At 41.9% G+C, this 23447-nt stretch overlaps 1 protein-coding gene and 1 long non-coding RNA gene across 14 annotated transcripts in view; one reads left to right on the top strand and one right to left on the bottom strand.

Annotated features, from left to right (window-relative positions):
• The window catches only part of ARID2 (AT-rich interaction domain 2), a 105345-nt gene extending 104197 nt beyond the window's left edge, over positions 1 to 1148 (bottom strand). Inside the window, exons 1-2 of one of the 2 annotated variants that reach the window (XM_048065822.2) lie at positions 272 to 1148; positions 18 to 111 (exon numbers count right to left, since the gene is read on the bottom strand). In XM_048065822.2, coding sequence (XP_047921779.2) covers positions 18 to 111; positions 272 to 363 — 186 coding nt within the window. In that variant the 5' untranslated portion in view covers positions 364 to 1148. The remainder of the gene's footprint in view (positions 1 to 17; positions 112 to 271) is intronic. The other variant, XM_013198991.3, reaches the window with a different exon arrangement.
• Positions 1149 to 2923: 1775 nt separating this feature from the next.
• On the top strand, positions 2924 to 22544 carry LOC125182998 (uncharacterized). Of its 12 annotated transcripts, none has more exons than XR_010829349.1 (8): positions 2924 to 3296; positions 3759 to 3822; positions 7796 to 7925; positions 9241 to 9307; positions 9512 to 9618; positions 10281 to 10376; positions 11600 to 11877; positions 14592 to 22544. It is a non-coding gene; the product is annotated as an uncharacterized lncRNA (long non-coding RNA). The 12 variants fall into 12 exon arrangements; XR_010829342.1 differs by having other exon boundaries at positions 7796 to 8713; positions 14592 to 22543; XR_010829343.1 differs by having other exon boundaries at positions 9241 to 9618.
• Positions 22545 to 23447: the final 903 nt, after the last annotated feature.

The following is a 23447-nucleotide window of genomic DNA, read 5'->3' as shown; positions in this document are numbered from 1 at the left end:
TTAAAACTTCCACTCACCTTCCCAAATCCGCCTAAAGTGGTGACTCTGGTGTAGAGAGCGTGAAGATCCAGCTCCTTCCCACCCACCACAGGGATCTTCTTAAAAGGAGACCTGCCAAAGGAGATACACACAAAACACCACAACTTGTCAGCTCTGCCCCCTTTTCTCCCCTCGCTGGGGCTGCCGTGTCCTTCAGGGAAGGGGCTGGAAGTTGGATCTGGTCGGTTTAAAAGCCTCCCCCCCTCCCGTTCCATCTCCCCATTTTCCTCACCCTCTGCTGTGGTGAAACTGCCGCAGCTCGTCCAGGAAAGCGAGTCCCTTTCTCCGCTGGTCTGCGTGGTTTTTACCCGTCGAATTTGCCATTTTTGTAATAAAAAAGGTCCTCTTAAAAAAAAAATCCAATTTAAAAAAAAAAACGGCCGACAACAACAACAACAATCCCCGGCTCCTCCTTGTCTTTAAGAGACCCAGGTGCCCGTGCTCGGCCGGGGATCAGCCATGGAGAGGGGCTTGTTTAAAAAAAAGTTTAAAAGGAATAAGGGAGCCCAGAGAGTGTGGTAATTGCGAGTCCTGTCTCCACACAACACACAGGCAAAGAGACAGGGAGGGAGAGGGGCACCTCTCAGTAATTCCTCCTCCCGCTGCTGCTGCCTCTCTCAGCACCACAAACCCAACCGATCCAGCCTGCACATGAGACTCAACATGGTGCTGCTGGATCACACAATGAATTGGGTTACTGTTGTGGTGGGGTGGGGGGGGAGCCGGAGTGAGGTATTGACAGTGTGTGTGTGTTACAGCCGCGGCTCCATGCGATCTCCCTCTCCCTCGCTCGCTCCCTCGCTCGCTCTCTCACACACACACACTGTACAGCTACGGCGGCGGCGGCGGTGGCGGCGGCAGCAGGATTCACTTCTCTTCTCTCTCAGACAAAAAGATCTGAGGCCGCCGTGCTTCTGCCTGGACGAGAGCGCAACACAGCGGGCCCCGGAGGCCGGTCCCGGTACTGCACGAGGCAGCTCCGAAGGCAAAAGCCAGCGCAGCCCCAGCAAGCAGTTCCTGGCGGGGAACAATAGGCTCCTCTCGCCGCTAAGGGCTCATCTGCAATGTGCCGCAAACTTCACACAAAGCCGGGCGGAAAGAGGCGAGGGAGAGGGAGAAGAGGGGAGGAAAAAAACGGCTACTACCGGTTGTTCCAGGGCTGGGGGCCGGGGAAATGCGCCCTCCGCGCCGGGCTCGCCACGGCGGCCTCTCCCCGCTCGCTGCTCCGGGGGGAGGGCAGCAGAGGTGGGCTCGCGGAGCGGGGCCGGTTTTTTTTTTTTTTTTTTTTTTTTTTTTTTTTTAATCGGGCTAACGCCGAGCGCCTCGAGTTCAAGGGGAGAGAAAACAACAACGGAAGGGGGCACTGGCGGATTTTGACTTTTGAAAAACTTTGGAGTCCCCCAGCCCGAGGTGTTTCCAAGGACAGGAAATCTCCCCGGATAGCGCGGGGTGGGGGTGGGGAGGCGCTGTGCGGCAAGGGCGGCGGGAGCCCCTCGTTTCGGGCCGTGAGGGGCTCCAAACTTCCCCAACGAGGAGCACGGGGCGCCTTCCCCAGCAGGGGTGCCCCGGGGAGGTTTGCCAGCAGGGGCCTGAACTCTGCCTCGCTCCATAAATATTTTTTTTTTTCTCTCTCAGAGACACTCTGCCCTGTAAGCAAAGAGCTTTAGGACTGCTCTACTCGATCTAAGCCACATATATGTTTCTGTATATCACTAAACAGGACATACAGCGTAAAATTGTTGAAGGAGAAAGGCCGAGGCCCTCACCCTGGACTGGCGGTAGCCAAAAGCGGCAGCCCGCTCTCCCCTTTGCATATGGCGTGTGCAGTATTTGTAAATATTTTCCTCATCACGTGTATCCAGCGCCTGGGAGCCCAGGAGAGTACCTGCACTGCGGTCACACCTGCGGAGCAGGTGGGAGCGAGAAGGGGCCTGCGCAGCCAGCGGTGCCTTCTGTCTAAAATCTGCTCCCCAGGTAAAGCGGTGGGGGTCCAGGCGGGCGTTTGTCCTTCCCTACAAGTAAACAGAGCTTCAGGTGAGCGCTTGTCCCCGTTTAAGGGGTGCTGAAGGAATGTTGGTCCCTCACAAGCAGTACACTGAAATTCAAGGCCAGATTGGGCCTTCAGTTTTCTTTAAGCAGAACTCCTCATTAAAGTCAGTAAAGAGCTCTGTTTTGAAATCAATGGCACATTATGGCCCCAAGTGAGCACTTAAGGGAGAACTATAATTCCTTTCTATTCCATGGACTAACTAACTTCAGGAAATAAAACATTTTTTTGAGGATTTTTTGTTTTTCTTTTTGTCTTGAATGCTGGTTCAGCTTGAATATAAAAAGACAGAAATAGAGCAAGATGGTTGGTAAGATTTGTCCTTGGGTCACACTTATGGGGGGGGGGCAGGGGGGGTAGAAAAGAAATCCCTCGGTTTCCAATCAGTAAATATTGACAATTGCCCTCTCTGTGTGGATGGGCTGGTGGTGCGTCAATTTCAATGTAAGACGTGCAGTGTCTATTCACTGTAGCCTTGGGTGCCCCCCCCGTCCCCCAGACTTAAACGAGACCTGCAGCAGGCTCCTGCCTGCGACACTTTGAGTTTCTGCTATTTCAGCAATAGGCTCCCAAAGCCAGGATAATGTGAACGGGAGAGGCTTAAAACAAACAAGCGATTGAGGGGTCCAAATCGCTCTTTCAGGCACACGCAGCTAAACCTTCCTTCGCGGGAGAGGGCGGTGGTTTTTAATCTCGCCTCCGAATTCCTCCCGAGCGGGGGGTCTCCCCTCGGCGAGGGGCGGGCGGCAGAGGTGAGTGGCTCTCCTCGCCCCGCGCGAGGGGAGTGGGTGGCAGAGAGGGGAGGACAGGCGAGTTGCGTAGCAGGGCGAGGTGGGTTTCCATGCTCGGCAATTGCGCACGGTCCCTTACGTAACCGTCAGCTGGGGATTCCCTGGAGGGGGTCACTTTATTCAACCATTACACAGACCCCGGCCGCCGCCGCTCCGCCGCGCCCGGGGCCGCCGCCGGCTGAGGCTGAGGCTGCGGCTCCGGCTGCAGGCAGCGCGGCGGCGGCTCCTCACAAAATGGCGGCGCCCATGGAAGCGGCAGCAGCCCCATTTTGTGCCCGGCAGAGCCTGTCAACAAAACGCCGACTTGGCCAAGGCTGAGGAACAGAAGGCGGCGGCTTCGTTCGCGTTACGGCGCGGAGGGAGGAGAGCGGAGGATTTCACCGCCCTCCCGCCGCCGAGAGGAGACTTTTCTACAAAGTGTGCGCGGGGGGGCAGGCAGGGAGGGAGGGAGGAGAGGGAGGTGAGGGGGGACGCGAGCAGCCAGCGAGTCAGCGGCTGCCTCAGCCCAGCGCCGAGCCGCCGGAGCTGCGGCGCGGGGGAGGGGAGGGGAGGGGAAGGGAGGGGTAGAGAAGGGAAGGGAAGGGAAAAGAAGGCAGGCGGCGGCCTCGGCGCTGCCCGCCCCGGCTCCGGGGCCCAGCTCGCCCCCATCCGAGGGCTCCGGGGGCTGCGGGAGCGGCCGGCGGCCCGGCACGGCCCGGCACGGCCCGGCGGGGGAGGCCGGGGCTGCCCGGGCGAGAGGCGCTGTTGGCCGCGCAGCCCGGGCGGAGGGGACCGTGCCTATGGGATTCTGGCGAACCTGTACTGAATGACAGGACGAGCTGGCTCCTCGTGTAGCTAACTAGGTCACTGTCAGCACTTAATTACTGTTTGTTTCATTTTAGTGCGTGCCTTATGAATAAACCGGCTATTAGGCTGATGCTTCAAGTAACACTATCCAGCACCAAGGTACAAAATGTCTGTATTGGACTCTGATCTTGTGATGCCAGCTTGGTAATAATTGCTGTTTTACATTAACGATGTCTGCCTTTCTGTAGCTTGCTTCTTTAGCGTGTACCTGGAATAGATGGAGATCCCATGCGATATGGCTGAGAAGCTATATTTGTATTATACCACCTGTTTGGCTGTTTTTGTGGTGATGGGGGCTCCCCTCTCCTTTGAGGCAGAGAAAGGGTTTATGAATTAAGGCTTTTTTTTTTTTCCTGATTTACCTGATTTAATATTGCATGCGTTTTAATGATGCCTAAATAAAAGTGTTAACCTATTTCATTGTTGAAGTGATAATTATTAACGTACCAATATTATATTAGTATTTAAGAATCAGAATTATAGCTTGTTGCGTATTAAAGGCTCGAGGATGAAATGTAGGTAAAAAGATAAAAAAAATCCTGCTGCTTTTTTTTAATCTATTTATTGATCTCTGTATAGTACCTGTCAATGCATTTTGAAGTCATTTAATTGTAAAATAAAATCTGTGTTATTATAAACTGTTTATGAAAGTTAATATATACAATGAATTTTGGTGTGTAAATATTACGTGTGGAATCAGCATAGTTGCAGACAGTACAGAGCCAGTAATTGAATTGTCACTGTTCAGTAGTGGTGGTTGTGTGTTGTTTTTTTTTTGGGGGGGGGGGGGGGGGGGGGGTTGTTTTTTTAAGTACAACTGTGTCAACAATTTTTGTATTCTAATAGCTGTATCCCATGTTGCAGTCTCAAGCTTTTTTTTCCCTGAATCTTTAATATTAAATTCTGTGCTTATTACCTGTCTGCCCAGCTGCTACTATCCAGAGCAGGCCACAATTGTTCTTGTCAGTTGCCCACTAACTGCATTTGCTTTCTGGTGGGTGAAATATTCTTTCTCATTTCCATTTTCATTTCTGCTGTGCTGCTGTTGAATTGTGGCAACATTACATTTTGATTAGAGTAACTAGTATCACTAGCTGAATGCTACTTACATTAAATAGTAAACTGTAAATCCTTAGAAACAGAAATTAGCGTATTTTGTTTGCGTGCTTGCACTGGTGTGTGTATATATATGTTTTTTTAGAAAATGCATCCTATTAAATGGACGAGAGGAGAGAGTAAATCCCCTGAAGACTGCAGACAGTCATGTATAATGAAGGTGCAGTCTGAAAATAAACACAAGAATTACTGGTGAACACCTGGTAGAGGAGAAAGGGTCAGAAAACCAGTGGTAAATTTCAGTGACATTCATCTCAACCAGTTTTAATAACAAATGTTAAACTGTTGAATTTAACTGCATACGTTAGGCTAACTGTGTATGTTAGGTTTCACTGTTTGCTCAGCTTGCTGTGATAAATGCATCTTTTAACAAGGGGCATTTACTCAGACAGGCATTAGTCCTACCTCTTCTTACCAAATAATATTCTAAAATTATTTATTTCATTTGGGTGTGCAAGCTGGTATAAAGATGCTCCTACTTTGTATAGATTATAAGTGGCTAGTACAGTAATGGTACTGTATTAAGTCATAAATTAAAGATCTTTAATGCATGAAATTAAATGCTAAGCATTACAGCAAAGACAGGAAAGTGAATGTACAATATTACAGGATACTTCTGCACACTTGCACAAAATTTCCACTGCAGTTAGTGGAATTTAACTACTCTTGCTGGTTTGTTTTAGATAATCTTAAAAAATAATAATAAATAATGATTTTACATTGAAAAAAACAACTTCTTAAGTTCATTCTTTGAATGACACTTCCCTCATAAATTTATGAATGTGTTGTATGCCTTCCTCATCTTATTTTTCAGTTACTACTACTCAGGAAATAAAACAGTTGGAAAAATGGGCTCCATAAATACTGTTGTAAATAATCAAGTAAATTGATTAAATACTTCCTTAAATACTATCTATAACTATTGTAATTTCCCAGTATTTGCTGTACTTCACAAAGGTCCTGCTGTTGGAATCAGTGAATTTTATGATCATGTAAGTCCCAAATTAAAAACACTTCATAGTTGAGAGTTCTTCAGTTGTGCAATGTAGTATGAAACATGAAGCAGGAAAACCCTAAATGCAACTGAAGGAGAAGTAAAAATAAATACGTGAACGCACTCCCACTTGCTTTCAAAACTGCAGTGCTTTTGAAATCATAGTTCTTTTGTAGGTCCTGACTTATGTGTTCTGAACACTTGGGCTTGGCAATACTTCAGCAGTAAGTTTAGAAAGTTTAGCTAATTCATATCCTTTTCTTACACTTATCAGGCCAAAAATATGTGCTGCATTTCTCAAGTTATCATACCTATAATGCAGATTAGGGCCTGAGTGGTGGAAAATATTCGGAGGTTCTGAGAAACATTGGTCTGCAATGCAGAAGTCACGAATGTCCTGACAGGCAAACTTGTGCATGCTTTTTAAAAACAACAACAACAACAAAGGTATTTGCACTTAGTGAACGACCTATTTCCAGCGTTACCTTGTGATTACCTGTATGTTTGTGTGATCTGGTGGATGGCACACTTCCCCTGCCACCGTAGCTGTACTTGTTTCCTGAAATAGCACTAGTGTGATTCATGTTTCTGGTTGCATGTGTGAAAGTTTGATTGAGATGCAAAACTGAGAGAGTTCTTCTGAATGTTAAAAAGGAACTGTGCTCTGAAATACGGAAACTATCAGGTTAAATTTGGCTCAAACTTTAAGGGCTTTTGTAGAGCAAGAATGATGGTATCACACATTGGTGGGGGAGGTCTAGTTAACATAAAGCAAAAGCAAGCCTAATAACTTCATAATGTTTTTAGAAGTCTTAAATGATGAAATGCTACTAGTGTGAGAGTTTTCAGTATTTCAGATCTCTCAGCAATATTTGCTCATCACATAGCACTGTCTCATCTTTGTATTTTACCAATTCAAATGGCAGCAAATGGTAGCTAAAAATATGGGGAAATTTCTCCAAGTAAGCAGTTGCCTTAGTTAACTTTTATATAGACATAAATGAAAAAGGAAGTAGTTTGAGCAACTGTAAATATGTGAACAGACAATACATGTGACAATGTATGTATTTCATTATAATACATGCTGGAAAAACTTTACTGAGAATTTAAGTAGTCGATGAAAGAAATACCAGTTAAACAACACTGTAAGTAACTAACCTATTGGAATTGCCAATTACTTAAAAGTCATGGAAAAAAAACTAATACCCCCAGATGCACTTCTGAAGGAGAAAATTTGCTGTTTAGCTATGGTTCTCAGTCTGTCTGTTGGTGATCTACTTACTATAGACTTGCTCTTACAGACTACTGATAGGTGATCAGCATCGTATTGAATGTTGCGTTGCTCAGACACAAGGAAGTAGTGCTATGTTCAGCTTAACTTAAAAAAAAAAATCTCAACGCATTGGTCAAATGCTGATGGGACACCTGACTTGAAAATTGCACTTAAAACATTGGACTAAAGCCATTTAACTGCAGTTGTGTCTAATATAACTGGAAAAAAAAAAAAAGCTAGAGAGAAACAGTTTTTGAGGTTGTTTACATATAATGGACTATCAAATGTAGTCAAGTATCAGTTCCTGTCACTTGCAGTAATATGATAGTATTCAAAGCTCTTAGGGGAATCTATGACTGTTCTTCTCCAGATATTACAAAAAATGTTAATTATGCTGAGCTGCTACTATTTCTGAATTTTGAACCTTAACATATGATCTGTCTCACCTAGAATCTTGCTGCAAATGAAGGATAATCAAAGACAGTTAGGAAAAAGTAATAGTAGAGTGTATATCTATCATCCTATACGTTCCGCCAATTTTTAATGTTGTGGTTTCCAGAGATACCAAGAGCAACTTATGTGCAGAGCTGGGAGAGTCAGGTTCTGAGCTAAGTCTTCAGATATTAGGGGTAGTAGCAGTGTCAAAATGCGTTACATGAACTAATCTGCTTAGTCTTTTCCTTATCTAGCTCGTCTGCAGGGTTGGGAAACTGCACGCTGAGGAAAGGTCTCTTCCCTGTCTGAGACTCCCTTGCATGTGTCACAGAACAGTACAGAAGCTGGAAGAATTTTTTCAGTCCCGCTGAAGAAGGAAAAAGGGTAATCATAGAAAATGTGTGCTCAAGTAAGGGAGTGAGGAAAAAAATGATAGTTTTAGGGGGGGGCAAACACCACTCTGGCATTCTTTCAACATTGTGACAGGTGACTTCTACTGCAGATACATTTCCTTAGATGTAGTTAATGCAGAGTTTGTTTCTGTCTTTGGTTGATTCAGGGATACATAGTACTGCACATGCTCACACTTGATTTGTAATCTTAAGGCTTTCTTTATAGTTTTAAGTATTTGATTTCAGTTTCTAGAACACAAACGTCCAGTGACGTAAGTCATGTGCTGCACCAGGGACTGTTTGTGGTGTGTTCCCTAACTGTGTAAACAGCAGCGCTGGGTAAGTTTTTGGTACCCCCAGAGTTTACAGTATGGCTTCTCAGAATGAAACTTCTTCCAGTGTCATTTCATCCATCATCAAGTTACTCTAGTGTTAGTCAAAATAAGTCAAAGTCAAAATAGATTTATTTATCTTTTAATGCTACAAGTTTAGCTAAATTTAAAAGACGATAAAAGTGTAGTAAGTGTCTGTAAGCAAAACCCTTAGAATAGTTCTGCTATTGATCTGCTACCTACATTTTAATAAATCTGGGCTCATTCATCACTTTGTGTTAGGAAAATTAAATAATGTGGGTGCTAGTTTTTCTTTCAGAGGCTTCCAAGTTATTAGAGCCTCCATTGTGTTCCCTGTGAATTAGTTGTGCTTAGCACTTAGGAAAATGGAGCTGTGTCCTTAATCCAGGTGTCCGTGCCACGTTTGCAGTACTATACAAAAATTACGGTACGTATTTGATAGTGCAAGTTTCCCAACATCGTTTAAGTATTGTCCTAAGGAAGCCTGTCCTTTTGCCAAAATACGCTAACAAAGCTTTCAAAGATGTTTTTGTGATAATTTTTGAAGTTTGGGTAACTGCCTGGAGGCAAGTTCATATCAGATCAATTTCTTTATTTCTAGAAGAAAACACAGTGACACTTGATTATTTTTTTTTCACATGCCAAAGAGTTCTTGACTGTAAATGAAAATCTGATAGTTTCTATCTGCAAGTGAACATTAAGATTATGCATAATTGCATACAAACATTAACATATAAACATGAAAATTAGGGGTGAAAAATTCCATGCTCATTACTTGAGTTTTCCACGTGTGACATCATGTGTGCGTATTGTGATAGTCTGTAACTGTGTAATCATACTTCTTTATGTAGGGTCCTTCTGTCTGAGAAGTATTTTAAAAAGGGAGGTATAGCTCTGTATCTGCATTGCGTTTAAATGTTTATCTGAGTAGAGATTTTTTGCTTTTCCTTACAGGCTTTTCTGGAGTAATCGTTAGGAGACTGTGAATGCTTCATGTATACTGAGTTACCAAAATTCGGAGGTAGTAGCATCACCATCACTTTAATGTTGAGAAAGTTAAGATGCAGAGGAATTCAATACAAGAATGGTTGCTAATTTGGCCTGTTCTTTATTTAATCAAAGTGCTGTTTCAAAGATATAATTTACAGATTTATTTACGAGTGAAGACAGTTCAGCAGTAGAAGTGCTAGCCATAACTTCTGAGCCAGCTTTAATTCATCCGTAGGCTACACTGTGAGCTTGTTTGTGCGTTCTGTGGTCCTGTCTGCATTATGAGGTCTTTTCTAGTGGAAGGCTATTGTGGTGCTTGGAAGCTGCAGTAAAGAAAGCGATGTAAGTATTGTAGATACTGCCAGGTATTTCAGAGCTTAGTTTCCAGAGGCTCAAATCTGGAACTCAGAAAATGAGAAACACTTCATGAGAGGCCACCTTCTCAACATAAGAAACTCAGTGCTCGGTGTAAATCCCCGGTAAAGGCAGAAATAGAATTTGGGTATGACCACCAGGAACAATTTGCTTCAGCTTCCCAACCCCACCGAGCTCTCCCCTCCCCCCCGAGGTCTGTTCCCTGCCCTCTGCGCCATGGGTCCATCCTTCCTGGCCTGGGTGCCAGAAGAGGGAGCACTGAGCACTGTGGAGCTCCAGCCTTCATTGCACTCCCCACTGCTGCCTCAGGTGGGAGTAACTTTGCTAGGTCCAATCTGCAGCACTGCTGATTCCACGGGAGTTTCAGCAAGCCTAGCTTCTGCTAGCTTCTGGCTTTTTTTTTTTTTTTCTCTCTCTGTGCATGTGCAGCTTGAGATTCAAAAGCTTATTGCTTTATCATAATATTCAATCGGAAAACTACCCAAAAGGCATATCCCTGATTCAAAGTCTATTCCTCCACAAAATTTCAAATTCTTTCTTCAAAGTAAAGAAATCATAGGCCTTTTCAAGTATATTATGAGGGCTTTTTCTGTACTTGAGTAAAAATGGGAAGTTTTTTTCTCCTCCAGTTTCATTCTTGCACGTACCTGGCTCCTTCTTGTTGAAAGTTCCATTTGAACACACCAGCTTGAGGCAGACACCTGACCTGGAAAACTTCATCCAAGGTAGTTTTAAGCTCAGAAAAGCAGTGTCTACAGTTGTTCCTTAAAAGATGTCTTGGAGCCTGAAGCCCTATTGACGTTCAATCCTGCAAACATATCCTAGTAGCCATTTGGCACCATTTGCATTTATAGTCCCTATATACAATATACAGAGTGATTGCAAAATATCTGTACACTGGGCTCAAACGCAAGAAGACAGCTATCCTGTGATGTCCTCGGATCATTCCAAGATTATTTAAATTACTCAGAATAACACTGCCAAGTACAGCATCAGTATATGAAAGGAGGGTAGCAAGTCCTGTATGTGGAATCCCAGTAGTAAAAATGTTCCTCACAAGGGTGATTTTGGTGGCGACTTCCTCAAACAGGCTTAGGGCTATGAGTAACTGAAGCAGTTGTGTAGCATTGGGTATATTCACTGGACCTTCAGTAGTATCTGAACTGTATCTCTTTGTTATGCAGCACTGTGATCACCACATTCTGTGCTACCTGTCACTGTGGTTACAGCATCTCAGTCCAGACTGTCTGGAACAGTTTGATCAACTAACTGGATGTCCTGGGAATATTCTCAAAGGACTACCTTAGTTTGTTATTCTCTAGTGGTTTCATTGCTAACAAAAGCTTAGCCTAGTAAGTACTATCTGATACCTCTTTTTTTAAATTGCTTTTATTTTTTTTTTTTTTATTATTATTAAAAAAATTGCTTGGTGAATGGCTAGGGACTATAATGTTAAGAGCATTTTGTCCTCATTGTGGTGCTACTGATTTCAATTTGGCGTGAGTGGTAGAAGAGCTTTATGCGGTGGTTTGCTTTATTTAAGCAGTCCTTGCCCTGTCCCCGTCCCATCCTAGCAAAATGTCTGGGATGTGTCTTGCAGCAATATAATTAGAACACAGAGGGCTACTCTATGCTCACATGCCTCTCACATGAGGAAAGGAGAAAAAAAAAAACAATAAACACAAAACACCATGGTTGAGGGAGAGGGAAGGCTTTTTAGTTCTGTTTATATGGTCTTCATAAGCACAGTTACTAAAGAATTGAGATTTTTATGGCTTAAAGTTAATAACATTATTCTAGTAAAAAATCTTTGTTAATATTCCACAAGGTATTCATAAATTATCCTGAACCAAAAGTCTGCTTTTTGATGCAGTTGTGGTCCCAGGGAAGATACAGAAGCAAAGACTTTTTTGTTTTGTTTTGTTTTGTTTGTTCTTACTCATTTCAGTGGCAAGTTACAGTTCCTCGGTATAGGAGCCAGTGAAGCTGACTTCTTCTGCATCCCTGCAAGTGGTTCATTGCCAGCTGGAGAGAAACAGACAGTATTCAAACAAACCATTTAAGCAGCTTCAGTATTCTTCAACACATTTTCATGGAAAGTGAGGGGATGTGATGTTTGCAACAGATCTTCCCCTGCCCTGGTAGATGACAAAACTGCACCACAAATGATACACTGTGAGGTCACTGGCCTTCTAAAAAGCTGTCTTGAAGACCATAGCTCTCCAGGTTAGAACGTCTCCATTTCTGTTCAGGTGTCTTGAAAATGGGTTGTCCTGTCTGATGAAGAAGTTTTTCAAAGTTGCCCTTTCATCAGTTGTAACAGCAGAGCACTGCCCATTGGAAGTTAGGAAGATTTTTCAAAACCAGGAAAAGCAAAGCCACCAATCACAAAATGTATTTTGGGTTAATTTGTTATTACTTTAGTAAAGCATGCTTATCTTAAATAAGGGTAGCAATAAATGATACAAATTCAAAAGAAACACTGCTTTATAGTTGCAAATGAAGCTATTAGAAGTTGAAAAGTTGAACAGTTGAAAAGGTGGTACTAAGTGGGCAGGTGCATGTGCCTGGGTGTGGCAGAAAAAAGTACTGCAGGCTAGCTATCTGGGGTGGCACATTTTGAGTGTAAACTATCAAAAGCAGCACTGTGCCAGCCTTTGAGTGCACCATTCTTTGGGCTGCTGCCCTCCACGTATCAGTAAGAGAACAGGAGCAGCTCCTGTAGGTTTTTCCAGGACCTGAGCCCAAACTTATTAAAGAGGTTTGCGTGTACATGTAAGTCTGTTGGAACTGGGCTCCAGCACTGGAGTGGCAGTGCTCAGAAAATGTTGGATCATCTCTTAGAACCAAAGTCCCTGTATTGCGTGCAGAGTCTAATGGATGATAAAAGTATCAGGACTTAAGTATTGCTAAATGGTTCTCTTTATCATGCTTGGTTCATGTCAAAGTTAATTGGACAAAGCTGCTGCCAATTCACTGCTCAAAAATAGTATAGAAACTTACAAAGAAACTCACCAGTTGAGTTTATATTCTGCAACAGTGTTGCCAATTAATTTTTGATAAGAGTTTGCTATTTTAAAATACTTCGTGTGTACTTTGAGCTCTAAAAAAGGATTTCTCAGCATTTTTTTGTGGAAATGGAAGAAAGGATTAGATAGTTATTACAAAAATATATATAATCTTTTGTCTGAATGTATGTTACACACAGTTACACATATATACTTTCATGGCCTTTGGTACCAGAATTTGGCCATCCGAAGCATTTTCCTGTTCTGTGATGTATCACTTGCACAAGAACACAAGAGAGTACGCAGAGGAGATGGGAAACTTACAAGCAGCTGATACTCGTGTTCTCCCTGTGCACATCAGTCACTTCTCAAAGTACACTGGGATTTCAGTATAACTTAGCAGTGGTTTGCACATCGTTACATGGTTTTAAAATCATCTTATCCTTTGCTCTGGTTATTTATCTTACAGACATGAACAATAAAGTTTTGTTGTTTGAATTTCTGCCTGCCTAATTGCAATGAAAGGAGAAGTATGAGCTATGCAAACAGATTTTATTGAAGTATAAAGACAGAGCCAGCAATTTACACAATCTGCAGAAATGACATGTCATTACCACAAACTAGCTACCACAGGAAGTAGCTCTTGAATTGTGTGCCAGATTATGTATTAAGACTCTGCTTACCCCAATCCATAAAATTAATTGGGAGCAAAATACCCTATGCACTTTAGAGTCCCTTAAGCCTTTAGGTTGTAGAAGAAAAATATAACAGACAACTACTAACTCTTGTATTAGATAAGTTTTGAGGTAAAAGCTTCTCAGATTCCCTCAAAATCTGGAATATAATATAACTTAGGTGGCAGTTGTTTCATGGGGTCACCTCTGAGTCACGAACACGTGCACACACAGTATCCAAATCTCCTCTTGACCAGTGTGGGTTTTGGGGTGCAATCTAGTTTTAGGAACAACTGTAATGTTGGGCAAATCCCTGATGCTGATAAATAATTTGCATAATGGCATCACTAATATAGTAGAGTAGTTGATTTGCCAAGTTAGCTGCTCGTGAATTGGTACAGTTTCTGAACAGCAACAATAGCTTGATTCTGCATCAGAGTAGCTTTTTATAGTTACACACTAAATACTCAAACTCATTTCTTCAGATGCAAAGTTGTGGCACCACTGCTAGTTGTCAGTTAACAGTGAGTTATTCAACAATTAGTTTAATACAGCTTAAACTGGTGCTGCTTCTGAAAAGGAGGATATCATCCGCCTTCATCCTCTTCTTCCTTCTTGGTACTAGCAGCTGTGCAGCCATATTGCAACCTAGATAAAGATTAATTCAGCTGAAAATTTACAGGACAAAAAAAAACGTTACCTTTTAAAGGTACCTAAGGAGATTCAGTGTGTGAAAAGCAGTGTCTCAGTTCAAGAGAAGGTAGAAATAATCAGCTTGGGGAAGGCAGGGTTCCTTCTTCCTCTGTTCCATCCTCAAAGTCTCCATTATCCAGCCCATTCAGGTAAGAACAGCAGGACAATGCATGCCCCTCTTGTTCGTGCTGATTAGGAAGTTGAAGAAGCCTGAAATTGAGGCAATTAGGTGCTGCTACTACTTTCTTGTTGCTGTTTAAAGAGAGATGGTGGTGGGTCTTCTGATAAATATTTCCTCTAGTCCATTTAGCCCAGGTTCCACAGGCATTTTGAAAGGAGTGCACCTGGCAGAATAGTCAACTGTGCTTTTATTTCTTTGTCAGGGCAGGTGGGGTACAACTGTCATCTTGTGGTATTTACAAGAAAACAGAAATAGAAAACTAACTTTCATTTTATGTGCAGCATGTCCTTGTGGGATGGACACAGACAATACAGAAATTAGTTCAAAAAAAACATTTTGCTGATAAAAACCCTATTATATTTTCTTTCTGTTGCCTACTTTCAGCCTGTGTGCCACAGAACATTGCACTTCATCCAAAGATCTAACTTTTGGAGTCTGCAGTTCTTGGAGTTGGAGGGAAGTGGAACCTAAATATCCATAGAGCGCTGTGTTTGATGGATATTTTAAAGACTGAGATTTGGAAATAAGTTTATCTCCTTCATTCATGAAGAACTGAAAAATAGAACCTTTTGGACAATAACACATCTATATTTAAATTTTCTATACATATGTACATTTCTATTTTTTTCTATATTTTTGTGGGCATAATTTTTAAGTTGTATACATATATGAAATAAATTCCACACCTGAAGCAGAACAAATATGGGATATTGCTAGAGTGGTTATGCTTACCACACATCTTCATGCAAATGAGAGACAAAGGACACATACCATAGGTGTGAGTTTGGTAAGATTAATGTTTCCAGGTGACATGAAAATTGAATGCTGAAGTGCTGAAGCACTGTGTTGTCTCCCCTTGAGTCTCTAAACTGCTGCCCTCCCATAGACTCATTGGTTTTAATTTCTGGCAATTCTTGGCTGTTTTGGCCTTCTTTCCATCTTCTGCTTTCTCTACTTCCTTTCTGCAATGCTTTGGCACTGCAGCTACAGCACATCGGACTTGAGGTTCATGACTTCCCCATAAGTACAGAAGAATGAAGAATTAAATTTAATGAAAAGAATGAATTTAAATTTAATTTAAAGAATGAAGGGTGAAACTTAAATTATTCCCAAATTATAATTTAATGGTATAAACAGCATGGTTAAATTAACGGGGAAAAAAAAGTATTGACTTTGTTTGTTTTCAATTAGGAAACCTCACATTCCCGTGTCAATCATATTAAACATGTCCTATGCTTTAGAAAAGCACAGGGAGAGGTAGTTCTTAACAGCTCACGGTGGAAGTCACTAATCTGATGATGGAAGAGGCTTGGGCTGGAGCCCAGCAGCAACACCAGCCTCACCACCTCCACTGTTTTCCTTCAACAACTAGGGACTTGACTTCAGCAGAACAACCCAACTGCTCATCATCAGTTCCAGTACAGGTATGGCCCCTGAATTGCCTGCAAGCCTTGGAAAGCTCCAGAGTGACAAGTCAAATGCCTCCACATTTGTGAGAAGTGAGAAGAGTTGTCATGCAGGTTAGGCCTTGGGACAGGCTCAAAGTACTCAACTAAATCTGCGTTCCTCTCGTAAAACCTTTTTGTATCACAAGAAGAAAACATATACATGAATTACAGCAGAGGATGTGGAAAGTAAGGAATGGAGATGAAGAGACAGGCTAACTTCTTTATCCTTCTTTTTAAAAGTAATAAATTCAGATTTTAGCTACAAAGTCCATACTCTTTCAGCCCAGCTGTTGTACTTCTCACAATGGAGAAAAACAGGATAAAGAACTTAGTGTTATAATAGAATTTCTCTTTCACTGAACTTCAGTTTTCTTCTAAAACAGCTCCTGGTTCAACTCTTCATGTAAAATCAAAGGTACCAGAACTCTTGTGGCTGAACTGGGAGGGCAGCATCATGTTTTTTTCTCTTAAATGTAGTCATTCATGCCCCCCCACAACTGGCATCTTTTAAAGATTGTTATTCCACTTAAAATGGTAAAAATCCCTCATTTTGCTTACCTTTTCTCCAACTAGTTTTTTTAAGTGTTTCCAATATAATGCTAGAAAAAAAAAATCAGAAAGAACTCACTGGTAAATATGGAGTCACTGTTATGTTAAACATGATTTTTTAACTGATACCAAACTCTGTTTTCACACATATTTTATTTCCCTATTTTAGTGAATCTACCTATTATCTAAAAATGTATCTTAACTTTATAGTTATGAAACTTTCATTAACATTATGGGATTATTCGTGTAGAAAGTTCTGCACACAGATAACTGAAGGAACGTGGCTTAAGAATTCAAACAGTTCCTGGTAGAGACTGTATTTGTTATCTGCTGGACATACAATTCAGATTAAAATACGATGTACTGATTGGGGAATCTAATCCATAGTAAGATTTATTTTTTATTTATTTACATCTGAGTTTAGCCATCAAGTGAAGTTTTAAGGAAATAATAGCACCTGGATTTAAAGTGGTTGACAAGGTTTGAGAGAAAAATCAAAAATTTTAAATGGCCCTTCCCATGAACCTGGATGTGTTTTTCAGCGGCAAAAGGCCATACAGACTATATTCCCACTTCTTGCTACAAAGCCCAGATTTGGTATCCTTGAACACTCACAGTATGGTATTTGTAGATGAAGAGAACAAAGGGAGCATTCTACACTTGGAAAGCAACCCAGCTTCCAAAGGAATGGGATTTCTCGTCTGAAGGAAAAGGAAAATCTGAGCCCTGATGAAAAAATGAACATCAGGGCTGCATAGTATCCAACTTGTAGGTGAAGAACTTTAAATGTACTATCCTGCCCCAAATATTCCCGAAGCTTGGCTGTAATGCTTGAAAGAGCTTTCTGGTAGGCAATCAGTCAGCAGGAGAATCTGCAGTTTCAACTTAGATGTCAAACCTACGTTGTTAGAGAGACAGGATAATTGCCTTGGAATAGGAACAGCAAGAGCCAAGAGTGAGTGGGACAGCTTAGCCTAGTGAAAACATCTTGCAGAGAAGAGGACCATGGAGCTTTTTTAAGCTGGGGCACTTGGCACTGCTGTCAGCAGGAACCTATTTTACCTGGGATTTATAGCTCAGAGTGCTATCCTGATTGGTGTTTGTGTCCTTTCGTTTAAAATATGACATGGAATCCTCCTCAGAAGGAAGAGTTGTCCTCCTGCTTCTAATCCATTAGCTGGGAAGTTACAGCCCTCACCAGAGAAAAGCCAGGTTTTATTTTAAGTGAGAGATTACATCTGTGTTCACCTTGCAGGATATACACAGGCCCTACTACTCAACATCAGAGAATTTTTCCCTGTTTGTGTAAGCTATGAGACAGGGAGCACTCCAGACCAGTTGCTCTCAGTGACACTGCTGAGATGGAGAGACTTGCTACAGTGAATTTCAGACAAGTAGTAAGTTGCTTTCTCTTTATTAGACACTCAAGATGTGCATGTGCCTCTACAAGTCTTCTCCAAAGTCTGCTTTTTGCTCAGCATGACTTACAAGGTCTGGCCCCTGTCCTCTCCTGTGCGAGCAAGGAGCCTTAACTGCCTTAGAAGGTGATGTATTTCTGATAAATGTTCAGTCATGATTTTAGAGCAAGGAAAGATCAGCACATTGAACAGCAGAATTACAAACTCAGAAGATGACAAAGACATCGTTAAATTCGGAAGTCTATGGCCACGGTGAATAGGCAGGAGCTGTGCACTGGCAAAAGCCTTAATCACTGGATCAATTAGAGGCCATTCTGCTAAAAAGTCCTACTTTGAGGAAGCTGTTCTAACCCTCACTATATCAAGACTTCTTGAGCACGAGATTACCGAGGAAGATCACTGGCAAGTGAAATACAGTAACAGGATGTCATATTCAGAACTGTTTCACCTTATAAAAGCCTACGTGAATTGGCTGCAAACGTACTGCCTTTCTCATCTTTGGCACTGCTGAGGCTTGGAGTACTATGTGTTCCGCAGACACTAATGAGTGGATAGGACTTAACATGGATAAGACTGCTCTGCTCATCTCCAAAGCTAACACCAACAACCTGAGAAGGTCTCCTTAGTCTCCATCTCCACTCCTAACCTTATCAGAGGTGACGAACACAACAGGCCTTGGCACCACGTGTTTCTAGCCTCCTCACACTCATATCACATTTCTCCTCAGGATAGGTTACGAGCCTTTTGCATCAGGGTCACAGTATTTCTCAGTGCTACATCTGTGTTAAAGGAGGCTTCTTCCTGAGATTCGCTGTAGTAAGTGATTGGGATATTCAGATCTTGGAGGCCAAGTGAGGCTTCTGGTGTCAAGACAGTAGAAATGCAACTCATTCTAGGGAACACTGGATTCCAGACACTTATCTGCACTTGAAGCATGGATTAAGTGAAATATATATATATATATGTGTGTGTGTGTGTATATATATAAAACCTAGGGGGAATAGTCTGCTAGACCTATTACTTGTGAACAAACTGCCTGGGGATGTGAAGGTTGAGGGCAGCTTTAGACGTGATGACCACAAGATAGTATGGATTAAAATTATGAAAGAAGTGAGGAAAGCAAATGGCAAAGTTTGAAGCCTGGAATTCTGGAGAATGAATTTCAGCTTGTTCAGGGATCTGCTTGTCAGGATCCCATGGGAAACTGCCCTGGAAATCAAGGAGTCCTGGTACAAGCAATTGATCTTCAAGAACAGCCTCTTCAGAACACGGAAGTGAACCATTCCAAATCACCGAAAGTTAAAGAAATGTGGTACAAGAGCTGTATGGATGGATGAAGAGGATGTTCTTGACTGACCTCAAACACAAAGGGGAAGCATATTAAAGGTAGAAACAGTACCAGGACTACCTGGATGGAATATATAGACATTGCCCAAGTCTGCAGGGAGGGAATTAGGGAATTAGCCAAAGCTCAGCTGGTGTTGCAATAGCACAGGATGTGAAGGGCAACAAAAAGGGCTTCAGTAAGTGTGTTGGCAGCAAAAAGGAAGCCTAAGGGAAATGTGTACCAAATATTCTATGTGTCAGGGAACACAGAGACAAAAGGTATAGAGATGGATGACATATTCAGTGCCTTTTCTGCCTTTTGTTTCATTTTGTTTTGTTTTACTGGTAAGACAACTTCAATCCTGAGGCTAATAGCAAAATCTGTGGGAGTGAAGCCATAGCCACAGCAGAGAATGAATGAGCACTTAAGCCAACTGGACTTACACAAGTCCATGGGAACAGATGGGATGCATCCAAGGGTGCTAAGGCAGCTAGCCATGCTACTGTGAGTCTGCTGACCATCCACTTTGACATATTTTGGTGATAGAGATGGTCCCTGATGGCAATGGCAAATGGCAAATGGCAAATGTCACACTCGTCTTCAAGATGGTTGAGAGAGATGATCCAGGGAACTACAGGCCAAACAGTCTAACCTCAATTTCCTGGAAGATTTCCTCCTGGAAACCATTTCTGAGCTCATGAAGGGCAAGAAGGTGATCAGATGGAGGCAGCAAGAATTTGTGAAAAAGGAAACTGTCCCTGATCAACCTGATTGACTTCCAAGGTAAGGTGACTGGCTCTGTGGACAAGGGAAGAGTAGTGAATATTGTTTATCTTCACTTTAGCAAGCTTTTCCCAAGGTCTTTGATATTTTCCTAACAACTAAAATGGTGAGATATGGACAGGATAAGCAAATGATAAGGTGGATGGAAAATTGGCTGAACTGCCAGGCTAAACGGGTTGTGATCGGCAGTACAAAGTCCAACAGGCAGCTGGTTGCTAGTGGCAGTCCCCCTCAGGGACTGATTCTGGAGCTAATGCTGTTTGATGTCTTCATTGTTAATGATCTGGACCATGGGAGAGAGTGCACTCTCAGCAAATTTATGGAAGCTACCTGCCTGCAGGGGAACAGTTGATATGCCAGGGGGCTGTTATTCACAGGGGCCAGGACAAGCTAGAGGAATGGGATGCCAGGATCCTCACCAAGCTCAGCAATGGCAACTGTGAAGTCCATTGCTGGGCATGGAAGAACCCCTTGCAACTGCACAAGCTGGAGGTCAACTGACTAAAGAGCAGCTTTGTAGAAAGGGATCTGGGGTCCTTGTGGACGCGGTAGTCATGAGCCAGCAGCTGGGGCAAACATGGCCAACCACATCCTGGATTATGGTATCAAGATATATAACCAGCAGGTCCACAAAAGTAACAATTCCCCTCTATTTGGCACTTGTGAGACTGCTTCTGGAATACTGTTTTTTGGAAAGACATCAACATGCTGGTGTGGATGCAGCAAGGTGTCACCAAGATCACACAGGCTGGAGCACAACTCTGTGGGAAGGGTGTGGTAGGGAGGAATATAGAGAAGAGATACAGGCTTTTCTAGGAAGTATATAGTGATAAGAGAAGAGCCAAGTGTGAGAGCACAAGGTGTAGCACTGGAAATTCTGCAGGAAAATATTTTCACCATGAGGGCAGTCAAATACTGGAACAGGTTTTTGGTAGATTTGGAACCTACATCCTTTGAGATATACAAAACCTGACTGAGCAACCTGCTTTAGTTAGAGGTACTTTGAATGTGAAGTTGGACTGGGTGACCTCCTGAGATTGTTTCCAACTTGTCCATCGGAGGGATGAGAGAGAGAACAGCTGATGGCAACAGCTTGCCACTGCAGATCTGCTAGAACCCTGTGCCCTCGGCGAGCTCAAGAGTCAAAGGTGAGGCATCTCCACATTTCAGTGCCAAAAGATGAGAGCTGAGTTTAGAGTTTGAAGACAGCATCTTTCAGTGTAGAACCCTAAAACCTGGCTGAATCTCTTTTTGAGTCTGGCTCTTAATACTGAACTATGAAAAGCATGCCTCTATATTCAAAGAATTCATGTTTCTCTACTGAAGAAAAGACCTAAGAGGATGATTAATCAGGGTTAGGGTTAGTTTGAGAGACATTCTCCTTTCTATTGTCCTCAGATGAGACCGGAGATAGTAGAAAGTGGCAGATGGGTTGGAGTAGCCCAGTTGTTTTCAGGACTGTAAACTGCTGTTTTCCTTTGTGGGTTTCTTATCTGCTTAATAGTTAATGCATACTTGTCTGTTGATAGCTAGTGTGCGTGACTGCAGGTGGCACCTATTTGGAGTTAGATCATAGTTGCCCTCTAACTGGTGTTAATTCATATGTTCCAAACACTCGGCTTAACTTCAGCATTAGCAAAACTATATGAGAATGTGGTGTTGCTGCACTCACAATGCTCTGCAGGGCTGTATATGGAGCTGTGCATTACAAGAATAGTATAAAATGAAATGCTGACTTTTATCAGTCAGCTTGTTATTATCTTGCTGTTAAAAAGTATGCACATTCTAAACAGTGCTTGGAAAAAATGTCAGCTATCTCCTTACGATTGTGATCAAATTCCATTAATTTTATAAGAAACAGTATGAACCTATTTCATGTCCCATAAAAAATTTAATGTACATGATACATATTTTAATGGAATATATGACTTTTCTTTCTCCTGGTGTAATCATTGACAATTTTGCAAAGTAGATAATGGATCTCTTATTTGGCAGCAGCTTCCACAGGTATAGGTAACAGGACAAATATAAGGGAGTGGATAATTACAACCCTTATCTTAAAGAAAAATGTCCAGCATATTTTTAACCTTTGATATCTAGAAAACATTACTTGGATTTTGTCTTAAATCTAGCATTCCATCATTAGTTTGATAAAAAATAGGCTCTGTTTATGTGACAAAATAGTTAGAATATGAACCATCTTTTCCTTTCCTCAGTAGTGTTAACAAATCCACACACAGACTTATATTTGATTAGAAATATTGGGAAGGGGAAAATGGGATTTGCCAAATGGGAAAAGAAGAAAATATTTATCAGCTTTCAACACTTGGATTAAATTATATCATGCTCTGTAAGAAAAAAAAATATGTGGCTGCTCAGTTTTGTTTTAGAAGAGGGTCTATGATCCGAAAAAAGCATAACAGTTTCAGCATATCTATTAAAAGCGTCACTCATGCTGGTCACAAGAACATGTTTGTACAAAAGAAGCTGTAACTAATGAGTCTTTTTTCCCTTAATTAGGAAAATATTTTCTTTTAAAATATCTTAGAAAATTCAAGATCTGCACATTTTATAAAGCTGTAGTTTAACACCTATGGTACAATCTGAAAACTGACAAACACATATTCTTCCTAATATCCCAGGACTTTGATTACATAGAAATTGGTTCATGGTGAATATATATAAATATTACAAATGATATATATGCATATATATGGTATGTGTATGCATGGTATAAAACATTAAATTATAACATTATTGGAAAAATATAGCACTATACTGGAGATTTTTAATAATAGTAATAATAATAATTCCTTCCTACCTTTTCTTTCTTTCTTTTTTTTGGGGGGGTACATTGTCTCAGTATAATTTCTGCCATTGTGATGTTTCTGTAGGATCATCAATAGTTCCTCTAAAATGAGAGCTGGAAGATAGTCTATATTAGCTACTAGTTTACTTGATCATGTCCAGGAATATCCCTAGCCTTCAGTCAAACTCATTGAATTTCTCTCCTGTTTTAGACTGGGTAGAGGCAGCTGATAGGCCTGGAGTCATAGTCAATGGGGATCTAGTCAAAACAGTCAATATTGTCCAGAAAGTGAGTCAACTCATTTTAAAGCAAGCATCTACTTTTAGTCAGATGAATCACTCTCTAGACCACGGATGTAGATATATCAAGCTGGATGAGATGGATCCCACCCTTACATTCCCTAGATGTTTCTGCTCATTTGTTTCACAGTGAACTGAAACACTTAACAAAGAAGTTGGCATTGCAGTTTGCATTGCAGTTGCAATTGTGCCTACTACGGGCTCAGCCTTACTGAGATAGCTGTAAGTCACCAGCTGAGCATTGCCAGCTGCATACGTGAGCTCTCCTGTACACAACTCTTCATGCTCCATACACGAGCCTTTTGTGCTTTCAGCATTTAAATGAAACACATTCCTTTGGTATTTTTACTAAAAAGTGACTTTAATAACAGGCATATTTACACTTTAGAAAGCTTGCTTTCTAACTAGCTCCAGAACTTTTAAATGAAATTGGCCAACTGGTTATAAAACAAAGAAATAAACAAAAAGCAACCAGACTAGATAGATGTCCAGTTACTTAGGAAACATTTAGGTCTGACCGACTCATCCAACTATGTCGTTTTGGTTCCATAGGGTTTTGCTGCTTCCTGACACCTTCCAGAAGGCATTGCTTCCAAACGTTGTAAGA

The sequence above is a fragment of the Anser cygnoides genome, chromosome 1 (assembly GCF_040182565.1).
Source record: "Anser cygnoides isolate HZ-2024a breed goose chromosome 1, Taihu_goose_T2T_genome, whole genome shotgun sequence".
NCBI classification, from domain to species: Eukaryota; Metazoa; Chordata; class Aves; order Anseriformes; family Anatidae; genus Anser; species Anser cygnoides.
This window is presented reverse-complemented; position numbering and strand designations above follow the sequence as displayed.